Source organism: Ursus maritimus, unplaced genomic scaffold (assembly GCF_017311325.1).
Source record: "Ursus maritimus isolate PB19 unplaced genomic scaffold, ASM1731132v1 scaffold_16, whole genome shotgun sequence".
Taxonomy (NCBI): domain Eukaryota; kingdom Metazoa; phylum Chordata; class Mammalia; order Carnivora; family Ursidae; genus Ursus; species Ursus maritimus.
Window position 1 is genome coordinate 12102166 of NW_024424008.1, and position 13036 is coordinate 12115201.

Sequence of the window (13036 nt, forward strand, 5' to 3'; positions counted from 1 at the left end):
AGAGAGAGAACCTCAAGCAGATGCCCCACTGAGCGTGGAGCCCCATGCAGGGCTGGATCTCACCACCCCAAGATCATGATCTGAGCCAAAATCAAGAGTCGGTCACTCAACTGACTGAGCCACCCAGGAGTCCCAGTTAATCAGTATTTTTGATCAGAATGCGAATAGTGATGAATTCCACTAGTTTGTTGGTAAAAAAAAAAAAGAGAGAGAGAGAGAGAGAGTTCACTGTCAATCTTACTATAACCCAGAATATGTAAGCATTTGTAGGTGAGACTCATACTCAGGATTGTTGGAAGGGCCACTTAAAGTCATCTCGTCTAACCACTTCTAGAATGTGTTGATGTGTTACACTCCTGCCAAGTGGCAGTTCAGCCTAAACCCAAACATCCCCCATTGGTGAGAATTCACTCCCAAAGCTATCATTACAGAACTCTGTAAAAAAGTTTTCCCATAGAATAAACGAAAGCTGTTGCCTTATGGTTTTTGTGTTCTCTCTCTAGTTCTGTGCTCCCACAGGACCACACCAAACCAACAAGTCCAAGGCCTCTTTAATGTGTCAGTTCTCTAGAAGCTAAAGAGAAGTCTTTCTGAAGACAGCCTTCTAATACCTATAATTCACCTAGCTGGCGTACAGCCTTAAAACTTACTTTGGGGAAATGGATACACTTGCAAATTTACTTTCTAGATAGTAGAGAACAATTCATCTGTTCCTTAGATGACAAAATTTTCAGGCTGCATCAACTATTATTGAAAATTCTGTATGGTGACTAATATAACAAAATAAATATTATTAAAAAAAATTCTTAGCTTTCTATGTGCCATGAAGTTTAAAATAAACTAAGTTTGCAAACACATCATGCTAAATACATCAAATTATTTAAATTTTTTATTATGACAATTGACATATATTAAGTGAAAGAAATGACAGAAGTATTATAATAAAACATTTTGAAAGAAAAAGTTACACAATTAGGCCAATAGCTATAAAATAGCTTTAGGCCTGGCTTATAACACCAAGAGTTCTGATCAGACTGTAGTGAGACATTGAACATTTCATTAACAAAAAATATTGGCACCAGCCACAACATATTTTGGTTGTCACTTACAAGGAATATTATATTTAAACAACTATGCACTGCAATTCTAACACACTAGGTGTTCATACACTGCAGTTGACCCCTGAAGCTTTAAGCTACCAGGAATTCCCATATTTTCTATGCACAAAATTTACTTTGTGCATTATTGGAATCACATTTCCAGTTTTCAAATCTCCCCCCAACACACACACACATGCAGTACATTATATGTGGCAGAGAGCACTCCAGCTTCCCCTATTTGACTAACAGCACGTTCCTGATTACCTCCACAGTTTTATGCTAATCTTGGAGCTTCTGCTTTAGCTCGCATCTCCTAGAAACAAAATAAAGCATTCTGAGAACCTATTCCAGGAATAATTTTTTTTTATGCATAGGAAAATAAAGCATTTCATATAAGCATGTCTGAAAATCCAAGAGGCATTTTGATCAAATACTCCCTGAATCTCAGCTACTATTACTTTAAAGTCAAATGAAAATTTAACATATACCATTTACAAGTTCTTTATCTGGAATTTGTATTCCTCACCTGGAAATTCATGATTCCCAGGCTTCTCCTCGGAACGGATGAAGCTAGCAAAGAAACTGGCAATCCCACATTAGCTGACAATAGATTAAGGTAGTTTAGATAGAAATTTTGACACACTTGGATGAATTTAATTCTTTATGAGAATACACTTGTGCTATAAAGGTGAGGAGTTAGGCTTGTAAAATTACCAGATGGCAAACATACTGGTGTCAATAGAAGTTATGGTAAAATGTGCCATGTAAAAGACTGCTAGACTCAGCAACTGTACAAGCTTTAAAGACACTTTTCATCAAATGTGGAGAGAATTGGAATTTGAATCTGATATCCCTTCCAGCAGAAAAATATTCCTGTGGCATTAAGTCTACTGAATAGCAAGAACCAAATCAAGCAATGCTAGTTTTCCCTTCTTTCACAGACTGAAAAGAAACCAAGCTCTGCCCAACCCGCCCCGCCTGTCCCAGCTGGGGACACTCCCTTTCAAAGTGTACACAAAACCTCCTGGCAGGTTTGGGCAAGCTGCAATTCAGATACTTATCAAGAAGCTACTTTGCTAAGAGAACAAAACACCAGACCAACATTGAGAATACCCTAGTTAGGCATCACGAAAATCACACACTGTAATATGCTGTTAACTGCCAAATTTAGGCTATTATCGCTGTTCCGAAATTGAAAATTCATTTACACTAATATAAACTAGATCCATGTGTGCACATGTATGTGTCTATATGTGTGTCTATGTGTGTGTCTATATGTGTTTGTGCATAGTGTTCATGCAGTGACCTTAAAGCTTTGGAAATAAGGGTTATTAGCCTAATTCCAAGGCTTGTCCACATAGCAGTATTGACATGCACCAACTCTGCTAAAGGGCAGGAAAATGAAAAAGACCATGGCACAAATTTTTGAACAGTTTTAGGTTTAATTACATAATGCACCTGTAGATGTTCTAGCATAAACACAATTGTAAAAATCTACATCCTATTTTAGGGTATTTTTCCACCTCCCAACCCTTAAAAGCTGTACAGTTATATAAAAAATGTGACTCTCAAGCAAAATAAACTTTTTTTTTGCAACATACAAAATAAGTTAAATGATTCAGAAGGTCTTGAGCCATTAAGTATCCCAATGACTGTGTTCTGGCCATCCATAAGCATGACATGCAGCTCCTGGTCTATGACCAGAACTCAATAAATACAGGTCAAACAAAACCCCAAACACTTAAATTAGATTTCTTTAGAAAGTGATGAAAGTCAAGAAAATATATAATTAGGGTTAACAATTCCATTCTTAACTTACATCATCCAGTGGCAAAATGAACAAGGCAGGTCACTCAGTCCTTAGTGCATTTACTAGCTTGTACCGGTTTGGCAAAAAACACAAATGTAGTTCCTTTAAATGTTTTTTCTCATTCAAAATGTCTAAGGAGCTTAATTAATAAATTTCTATTCGTCTAATAATTTGTTATGCCCTCTCGTATAACTTATGCATAGGATAGATATATCTTAAAAGTTATTAAAATAAAAATAACATTTTCATTAATTGAAATCACAATGTGCCAGAATTGGGTTTGCAGCATTTCCCAGAATGAAACTGTATAAATATAAAATGAAAAAAAAAATTGAGCTCACATGACCAAAATAAGGGGAAAAAATCCACTAATGGAGTCCTATTCTAATCAATTTCTGAGAGGGTTTATATGAATAAAAGAAGTATTGAGTATACATATAAAGTGGTTATATACCAAGCACACTACAGTTTGGCTTATGAAGATTGCTTGCTTACTGGGGAATGACTCTCTCTTCAATGTATGTTACATAGTTACTTAGCAATTCTTGGCACTCAAAAAATGGTAAGTGATAATTGAAGTGAAATATCTTGAAAACAAATTATTAAGTGTACACATAACACAGTAACCCAGTTTAAATACACTGATAGCAAAGGGCCTTGTCTTTTGGGATTGGTATAAAAATAAGAAAATCAGCAGCTGAACTGCCACTTGCAAAGCAGGTTTACAGGTACACACTGGGAATGGTGGATAAAATAGGAATGGATTTTATTCTAAGAAGGCTTAGTAACAATATTAAGCAGAGGACTAGGTAGATTATAGCAGATAGCAGTCTTGGCATTCTTACTTCTTGGTGAACCAGGAATATTTTTTTAGAATATCAAACCAAGAAGAGGAATTTCACTGTTTTTCTCTAGACTTTCTGTAATTCAATGTTCATAATTTCACATCAGTCACAATTATTTGTCTTATGTCTTTTTACAATGTCAATTAATGATTTCAAAGGGTTCATTTTTAATTTCTCCTAACATCTAAAGTATGTATACACATATTAACTTATATATATACATACATATATGTATGTTCTATTTTAAAACAAGATCTGGGTCTTTGAATACGTGGTTCTATAGCTGTGAGGCCATCATGGACCTGTTTCACTGTGTTGGTGCAGGGCAGAGTTCCCAACTTCTTCTGAATATTCAACTTACAGGTTCATTGGGTTCCTTCCAGTTATATGGTAGAACTAGCGTGTGGTTAACGTCACTCATCCCCACAAACATAAGCTAAAGAGGCATTCTTTGTGACAAAGTAAATTCCATCAATCCCATTTAAAAACTGGTAACATTTTCCCACCATTTTACCTCTAAACAAGTACACGCCTACATTTTTCTTAGTATATATATGTTGCTCAGATGCATACTATGGGATGGATCTATCAACCAAAAAAGTGAGAACTGGAGTTTGTAATATCCTTTTACAATGCATTTGTTTAAAAATGTTTTTCACAACAACTTCTTTAGCATTCAAAGTCCTTGGTTCTTTGGCAGGTCATATATATATATATATAAAAGACTATCAGTAGACATCAATTTATTCTAAATGAAGCTCCTCTTTATTCTCTGCATCTGCAACCTTGACCCACTGGAAAAAGATGTGTCAAGGAAACCCAACCTCAATGTATCAGGTAAACTCTTGAAAAGCTCTCTGCCATCATTCTCTAATAATGTGCCAACAATGGAAAATGTTTTACACTACACCCTATTTCATCGACACAAGTCTACAAAAACAAAATGTGTATTTTCAGTCTGAGTTCCTTTCATATATTTTAATTTGGCTAGTTTTCAAACCTTTACAGAATTGCAAACTAAACATTCTGCACACTAAACTACATCTCCCCTTAATACATGTGCTAGCCTGTGGAATATGACATTGGGAGTCCGCCTGTACTGCAAAAAAGGTTTAAAGTATTAAAGGACTCCATTATATGGCAGCTCCGGATGGATCTAAGCCCACGGATAGTACTCTAAGGACCAAGATGTTCTAAACTCTAGATGAGCTGCTGCTTTCCTATGCTCTGTCCAGTTCCTAATGACTGAATTGTACCTTTGGATACAGGACATTTACTTTTTCCTACATTTTTTTTTAAGTTCTTCAAAACTTGTTCAGTTAATATTTCAGTGAACACAAGACTTTATGAGGGACTAAATCTAATCACCAAGCAGCAGAACTGGTTTTGAACTGTTCAACATTTAATCGCCCATAATTAACCTGTCTGCATAATAATTTGTAAGTTCAGCTGCTTGGATTGCACTCTTTGTAGATGAAACGGTTAATTGGCTTAATCAGAATGTAAGGTTAGAAGGCAGACATTGATTATCAAGTTCACAAACGACTTCGTTCAAGTTCGGTAAATTAATAGGCAGCAAAAGTGGTATCATAACCCATGTCAGTGGGACCTATGCTAAGTTGAATACTCAGTCTTTACTATGATAACAATGACCTTTTGCTCTCTGTAGGAGAAGGGTAAAAAGAACTCCTTTATTTCACATTAGGCATCCTGTAAAATAAATAATCTACCCCACTGGATACTTCTTATCACTTGCTTAGCTATAGAGTGGTGGAAGCAGGAGCTGGTGTGTCCAGAGGTAGAGACAGCGTACGTGGGAGTTTCTATACGGTAGTGGCTTTACCCAGCTGCGGGACTAAAATGGTAGAGGAAGAACGGGGGCAGGGGAGGCCGCCCGCACATTCTAACCACTTACCTTGCACTAGTAGGAATCCTTCTACTGCCTGCCTGTTAGATAGTTAAAAAGGCTAACTAACGTTCTTACCTGACTTTCAAACAAATGAACGAACCTGGCTAGAAAGGAGGCCTGGTACGTGAATATGGCTCCTTACGTAACCCTGCTCTACTGTCTATAAGTGTAAGCCCTTCCCTCCCTTCCAGTGGAACATTGTCTCAAAATAAAAATCACAACTTGCTTGGAACCACATGCTATTGGTGCATCCTATTTTTAGGCTGCTTTCATTATTTTATTTTTTATACAGATACATATACATTGCTAGAATCAAAGCAAAAATATTAATGGGCAGGTACTACACAACTAAAGTGAAACAAAACAAAACAAACAAAAGAACCAACAAATGAAAAACAACAGCTATAAACTTTCAAGGCCAAAAGATAAGATTTAAGGGCAACACCTGTTGAGGAAGGAAAAGGAGTATAAAGTTTCTAGAGAGGTATTTATAATGCAAGTCTAATGCCAGCTTTTTAATAATAAAAAAGAGAAGTGCTTTACTATACACTGACTAGCACATATAATGCTTAATTTGGAAAGAAAAATTAACAAAGTTCCTTGGGCCAGCAGCAGATATGGTGTGTCCATTGCCGGCAACAGACACAACACCGGAACAGAAAAACCCAAATCCCAGGGCAAAAGTATTCACAGAAGTAATGGCTGAAGGTTTCAGAATTTGACAGGCAAGGTTTAATCACAAGTGCTACACTTTATACAATGTTATTTATGGCTCTGCCTGAAATTTTACAGCTGTAACAGTAACTAAATAAGACAAAGTTCATATTTTAGTGTCAATTACATGTTAGATATTTAGTTATAAACCCCTTTTTCTTGAAACAAAGGGCTTCTCTTTCATTAAAGTGTTGAGATGTTTGAAATGGATGTCATGCCCATTAAGTATATTGGCGGTTCTCAATCAACTCTAGGTTGGTTGTGTGACTATTCATGAATTTTATTAGAAGTCTAATGGCCAAAGGCCAAAACTACATTCAAACCCTGCTAATATATCCAGGCAGATAGGAAATTCCAACGCACACACATACACACACACACATATACACACACATACATGCTAAAACTCAAACTAAAAACCTCCCAAAGGAACTGCTTTGTTTGTAGACTTCAATTTGAAGTAGATACTAAGGGCAAGAATAGACCAGTTAAAATTCACCTGAAAATCCTTTCCCCGTCATCAAATGTGCTAAAATACCGCTGTCAGCTTAGCATCTCTTCATGTATGTTATGTATAGATGTATTTCTCTCAAAATGGGATATTTCAGATATTTAAATATCAAGTGGCCAGAAGACAAGAGTTACACTATCTGCCAAGTTTACAGTCCACCTGGGCCTAAGGAAAGACCACACTTATTTCACTAATAACTCTCCATTGATAGGATATTAGAGGCCACCTCATCACCACTGCATAAAGCTGCTTAAAAAAATTTGCTGCTAGCACAATCTGGTTGTCAAAGCTTCATTATACATTTTACTGTACAAATGTTTTTCAGATGATTTTTTTTTTTAAACAAGAAACTCCGCTATAACAGAAACTCAGGTTCGAGTTTTTAATGATGGTGCTTTCTCCATCTCTTCTTTATTAAGTGTGGTTATCTCCAATAGTAAACAAGTTGATATCATGAATGCTGTTACTGAATGACTTATGTATGATGTTATCTACAGTTCTCAAACTGCAACAATACAGACTGGAACTTTTAAACAGTCTGTCATCATCATCATCTATGCCATGAATGTTTAAATATAATATATATTTAATATGAAAAAGCTAAAGCACAAGTGCTTTCTCCCACCCCTAATTGTCTTGGGCCCTCACAGATTTGGAATGCATTCTTATCCACCCTTTTTCACAAAGTCAGGAGAGCTCAGGAAATATAAAGTCAAAAATATACAAATCTTTGTTGTTATTATAATAAGATTTTTTTCCATGAATGAAATTACCAAGGACCATGAACTTGGAAAAAGAAAATCAAAAGGAATTTACAGCAATTATTTATCGTCAAAGTTCAAAACTGGTCACTTCACAGAAAGACTTCAGGGTTTGTTGAAATTTTTCTTCTAAAAAGTCATTCTGTAGTGGAGTTTTCTAGGAAAAATAAAACAGCTTTTAATAACTGGCCCGCTGGTGTGAGAGCTACCGTGGAATAAATTAGCACAAAAATGGAAAAAAAGTCTTATAACTGTTCACTGTTACAGACATAATCAACAAGGTCAGTCACTCTTAAAAGCTCATCTTCCTCCTCTTCTGGTGCCCCTGCCTCCTGCCCGCCATTTGTCCCATTGGGGGCCAGGCTCGCACTGGCTGTGCTGTTGTCCTTGGGGGTCTGAGGCTTCTCAGCTGGCTTGCCAATCAAGTTCTCAATGGCTTTGCCAGGACTCTGTCCATTGGTGGAAGGCAAGTCCACTAAGCTATAGTCCAAAGGGCTCCCCACCTTGCCTACATTTTCAAAGTCCTCTTCCTCATCGCTGTCTATCCGATAGGGCTTCTTGGTGCTCTCCTGTTCGGAGGGCAGGACCCTGGGCTGGCTGTCATGGGCAGGCTGATCTGCATCTCCATGAGCATTGTCACAACTCTCCTCCTCGTCTGTCTCGATCCGGTGTAGCCGTTTTCGAGATGGTTTGCCTTCTTCCTGCTCATCTGCTTCTGAATACTCATCTGTGCTTCGACCCCGCTTTCGAACTGAGCGCTTTGATTCTTTAGCTAGCTCATCATCTTCAGAGTTCTTGGACATATAGCTCTCTAGAATAAACAGCACATTTAAGCCATCGACACAGTTAGCCATAACAGATGTAAGTAATTTTCCTATTCCTCCCCACATTTCACCCCATGTCCTGCTTTCAGACTTGCCCGTGCATTCGTATTTCCCTCCAATAACCGGCCTGATTTCTCTCTCCTCTCAGGCCTGCAATAATCAACAGAACGATCCATAGTGTCTTTTTTAACTAAGATTTTAGGAAAGAGCAAAATCAGATTTCTTAGAAAACCAATACGATGATCCTTAAATTAAATGAAGATAGGGTGGTCACAAACTGAGAAACTCCTATCCACTACCCCTCCAATTACGGAATCACGTAAAGCTCCTGATAAGGACAGATTAAACTGAGCACCCAAATCCGGGCATCTGAAACACTGCGCTAATTCTTAACCCATGTTCTTAAGTGCCGTTCCTTGGTAGTCTTTCAATGTCTTCTTTTTGTCTGTACTTACATCTAGGTGGTCTCACCTCATCTCATGGCTCTGCCTCTGTATGCTGATGCCTCACACTTGTCTTAGGCCACCCCTAAATTCCAGACTCAGGTATCAACAACCTGCCCACTCGACATCTATGCTGGGATTTTTAAACAGGCATTTCAAACCTCACGTGTCCAGAACCGAGGTCCTACACTTCTGCCTCAAACCTGCACTGCCCTGGTCTCCGCCATCTGAGTTACCGACAACTCTACTGGTCTAATCGCTTCGTCATCTCTTTGGTATTTTCTTTCTCCCATCTAACCAAACAGTAAATCCTCTGAGTCTACCTTCAAAATACAGCTATAATCTTGGCAATCTGCTTGTTTTGTTTTTTAAAGGGCAGGCCCTACAAGTCTCTATTACAACTACTCAACTTTACGTAAAAGAAGCCACAGACAATATGTAAGAAAAAATGGGCGTGGCTGGTCCAATAAAACTTGATTTACAAAGTATTTACACAAACAGGTGGGCTGTAGTTGCGGACTACTGCTCTTCGTGATGGGACCCCTGTTGGTCTCTGCATCATCTGTGCAGTTCTTCCCTTCACTCATTCTCCTTCAACCACCCTGGCTTCCTCTCTGTTCCCGAACAAGCCAGGCACAAACCTGCCTCCGGGCCTTCACGTTAGTTGCTCCATCTGCCTGTGTCACTCTTCTTTCAGATAAATGCACCACACACACCCAACATTATGTCAGGTCTTTACTCAAATGCGGTCTTCTTAGTGAGGTGTTCCTGTGGTGCCCTATGAGACCCCAGCGACTCTCCCAACCCAACTCTTCCTTCTCCTTTATTCTTCTCCATAGCATTGACCCCCACCTAATACAGCATAAGTTCTACTTATCTTGTTTATTATCTCTCCCCCTAATTAAAATAAGAGTTACATACAGGAGTTACATGCTTCTGGCTGTTTTGTTCACTGTTTTAGTCCCAGTGCCTAGACTAGTGACTAGTACAATAAGTCCTTTTTTTTAATAGTTGAATTACTGAATTTGTTTGTCTTTAATGACACATGAAGATAAATACACACAATCAGATGTTCATCTCCTTTCTTTAGCCTCCCACGTTCAAACATTTTTTTTCCCTTTCTTTTCTGGCTTGGGCTCAAACTTAATTGATAAGGATCTTTCAAATCTTCATAGGAGATAATAAATAATGGAGAATTAAATAAGTAAAAAAAGAAAGGGGCAAAGGTGAGGGTTAGAATCATTTAAAAGAACTGGAATAACCACAAGACTCAATGGATATCACAAATTCGTATTTTAGAGATTTTCCTACACTCCTGGTATGGAGCATAGCTAGAAGTACTAAGAAATAAAACAGTTACCAACCGAAGCTCACTGCCAAGGTGGGAAGAGACAGCAGGCACCTGTATTTGAAACCTTTTAGTTATGCAGGGCATAGATTATTTCAAAATGAGGGCCGTGAATAATAAGGGAGAAGAATCCTTGCTCAGATCTTAATTTTCTGAGACTTGTCTATTTCAATGAAGAGTTTAATTACAGTGGAGACATTAAAAATTAGTATCTTATCAAGTATCATTTATTTAAACTATAAAAAGGGACCAGGCGGGAAAGAATGGATTTTGTCTCAAAGATATCACTGCTTATACAAAATTCTATGAAATGGTACAGAACCACAATCCTGAGTTTACTTTATAGCTGCCTTGTACAAACTTCTGTAAACTGGAGATCTGCTCCTTACCTTCACTCTCTGAACTGGAAAGCCTGCGCTTGTGAACTCGTCTGATTTCTTTCCCACGTCGTAAACTCTTCTGGGAACCATCACTTTCGGAATCTTCTTTGTAGTTAATTTGTCTTTTCTGGTTCCTCCTTGACCGCCTTCGCCGAGTTTCTACAAAATCATCACTAAAATCATCGCTAAAATCACTTTCTGTTCAAGGAAAAAGAAATACAAAATTTAAGTCTACTAAAGAGAAACGTAATTAGCTTAGGTTATAAAAACGTAAAGCTATTAAGTAGGGTTCAGTAATAACAATTTTTAAATTAGTAATAATGGTTATAAGTCTCTCCCTCTTTTTTTAAGTAGGCTCCACAGCCAGCATGGGACTCGAACTCAAAACCCTGAGACCAAGAGTCGCATGCTCTACTGACTGAGCCAGCCAGGCACCCCTAACAAGCCTCTTATTTTCCTCTTAACAGCAGGAGTAAATGTGTAGGGGTCTTTAATGCCAAAGCTCACTGATGTTTCCTATTAGCAGCCAATGTTTGAGAGTAAAAGATGTTTTATACAATCTTTATCTTATTCAACCTAGAGCTTCCCAGCCAGCTACACGGCCGCTCTTCTTGGTGGATAGTCACTATTCTACTGCAAAATAATCTGCTGTTCCCACGTGTACAGATGTGCGGTACAGTTATAACTTCACGATGTACTGCACAGATTAAAATCTCTAGTCTCAGAAAACCGATAAACCTGTTTCAAAGAAGTACAGAACTGGAGTTGTATTTTTGGCTTTTTTCCAAATGGAAGTAAAACCTGCTAACTATAGCATACTTCAACTCTCAAAGTGTTGTTAAATAGCACTAACCTTACCATCTCTGATTAGCAAACAAGAGACTATGACATTATGTTAGAGCAGTTTTTCAGGAGTGCTAACAAACTCCACTGAATTATCACATCCAGCCTTGTTCTCTAATGAATTTCAAATACTTCAAACAAACACTTCAAAATGGCCGACCAACAAACAGTTTGAAGGAGTCCCTACCGGCCAAATCTGGGAAAAACTGAGCCTACAGAGTGATGATAATGTATTATACCCACAGACTAAAATAGGAATCCATAAGTACGTACTGATACAAAGAAATAAATGTATGGGGGAGAAGGGAGAGCGCTTGCTTAAAGAACACCAAATAATAAATATAAAAAGAATGATGGGGCCAGGAAATCATCAATGAATGCTAAAACTCTGGGTGAAACATCTGCAAAGAAATGGTATATATACAGTCTCAAAATGCCCGCCTACAAATTACTGTTAATTACAAAGGTAAAAATAATGGAGACCTGGAGAACAAATATTAGCTCTGTGATATTCCTGCTGAAAATGTATAACCTGAATCTAATCGCAGGAAACAAAAAAACCCTGACTGAGGGACATATTACAAATTAAGCACTGTGTATTCTTCAAAAATGTCAGAATCAATAAAGACAAAGTTTGAGGAATATTCTAGATTAAAGGAGACTAGAGACATGAATAAATGCAACGTGTACTCCTGGATTAGATCCTGGACTAGGAAAAAAATTGATATAAAGGACAATTTTGAGACACCTGATGAAATCTGAATCTGTACTGTTATTTAGATAAAGTAGTATATCAATGTTTTATTTATTATTTTTTCTAAAAAATATTTTACTTATTTGAGAGAGAGCGAGCATGAACAGGGGGAGGGGGAGGGGCAGGAGGAGAGAGAGAAGCAGACTCCCCTGCCGAGCAGGGAGCCCGATGCAGGACTTGGTCCCAGAACCCCGAGACCATGACCTGAGCTGAAGACAGACGCTTAACCAACTGAGCCATCCAGGTGCCCCTCAATGTTTTAAAATACCCAATTCTGATAATTCTACTATGGTTATATGATACATGAAACAAAAGACCCATAAGCCCAGCCAGGTGGAGGATGTAATACTCCTTCCTGGCTGTGACGTTTCCTCAGTGACAGGACAGCTACCTAGCTGCCAATTCTATGAGGTACTCCTATCTGCTCTTTAGATGCTGTGCCTGTCACGATTTATTCAGTTAATAGGGATCAGCATAAAATATAAGAACATCAACTATTGCTAATTTATAAAAAATGAAGCACTCACTGATAGTGATGTAAGTGTTAGAAATAACTGGTGAACCTTCTCTTTCCAACTGCTAGATACCTGAGAAAAATGTTCTCAGCATATTGAGAACGATTCCAAAGAAACACTATGAACATAAAGTCTGGGCATGGAAACTTTGCACCAAAAGATTTCATCATAATCCTAAATGAATTTGCTATCCAGTTAACACATCCATCTCTATTTATTTTCTTAGATGTGCTTTCTGTGCAAAACTTAAGTTACTAGTGAGTCATAAAAAGAGAATTC

The 13036-nt window shown here is 37.8% G+C and overlaps 1 protein-coding gene across 2 annotated transcripts in view; it reads right to left on the minus strand.

Moving 5' to 3' along the window:
* Positions 1-880: 880 nt before the first annotated feature.
* The window catches only part of RSF1 (remodeling and spacing factor 1), a 144578-nt gene continuing 132422 nt past the window's right edge, over positions 881-13036 (minus strand). For both annotated transcript variants that reach the window (XM_040630901.1, XM_008707444.2), the window contains exons 15-16: positions 10655-10843; positions 881-8461 (exon numbers count right to left, since the gene is read on the minus strand). In XM_040630901.1, coding sequence (XP_040486835.1) covers positions 7896-8461; positions 10655-10843 — 755 coding nt within the window. In that variant the 3' untranslated portion in view covers positions 881-7895. The remainder of the gene's footprint in view (positions 8462-10654; positions 10844-13036) is intronic.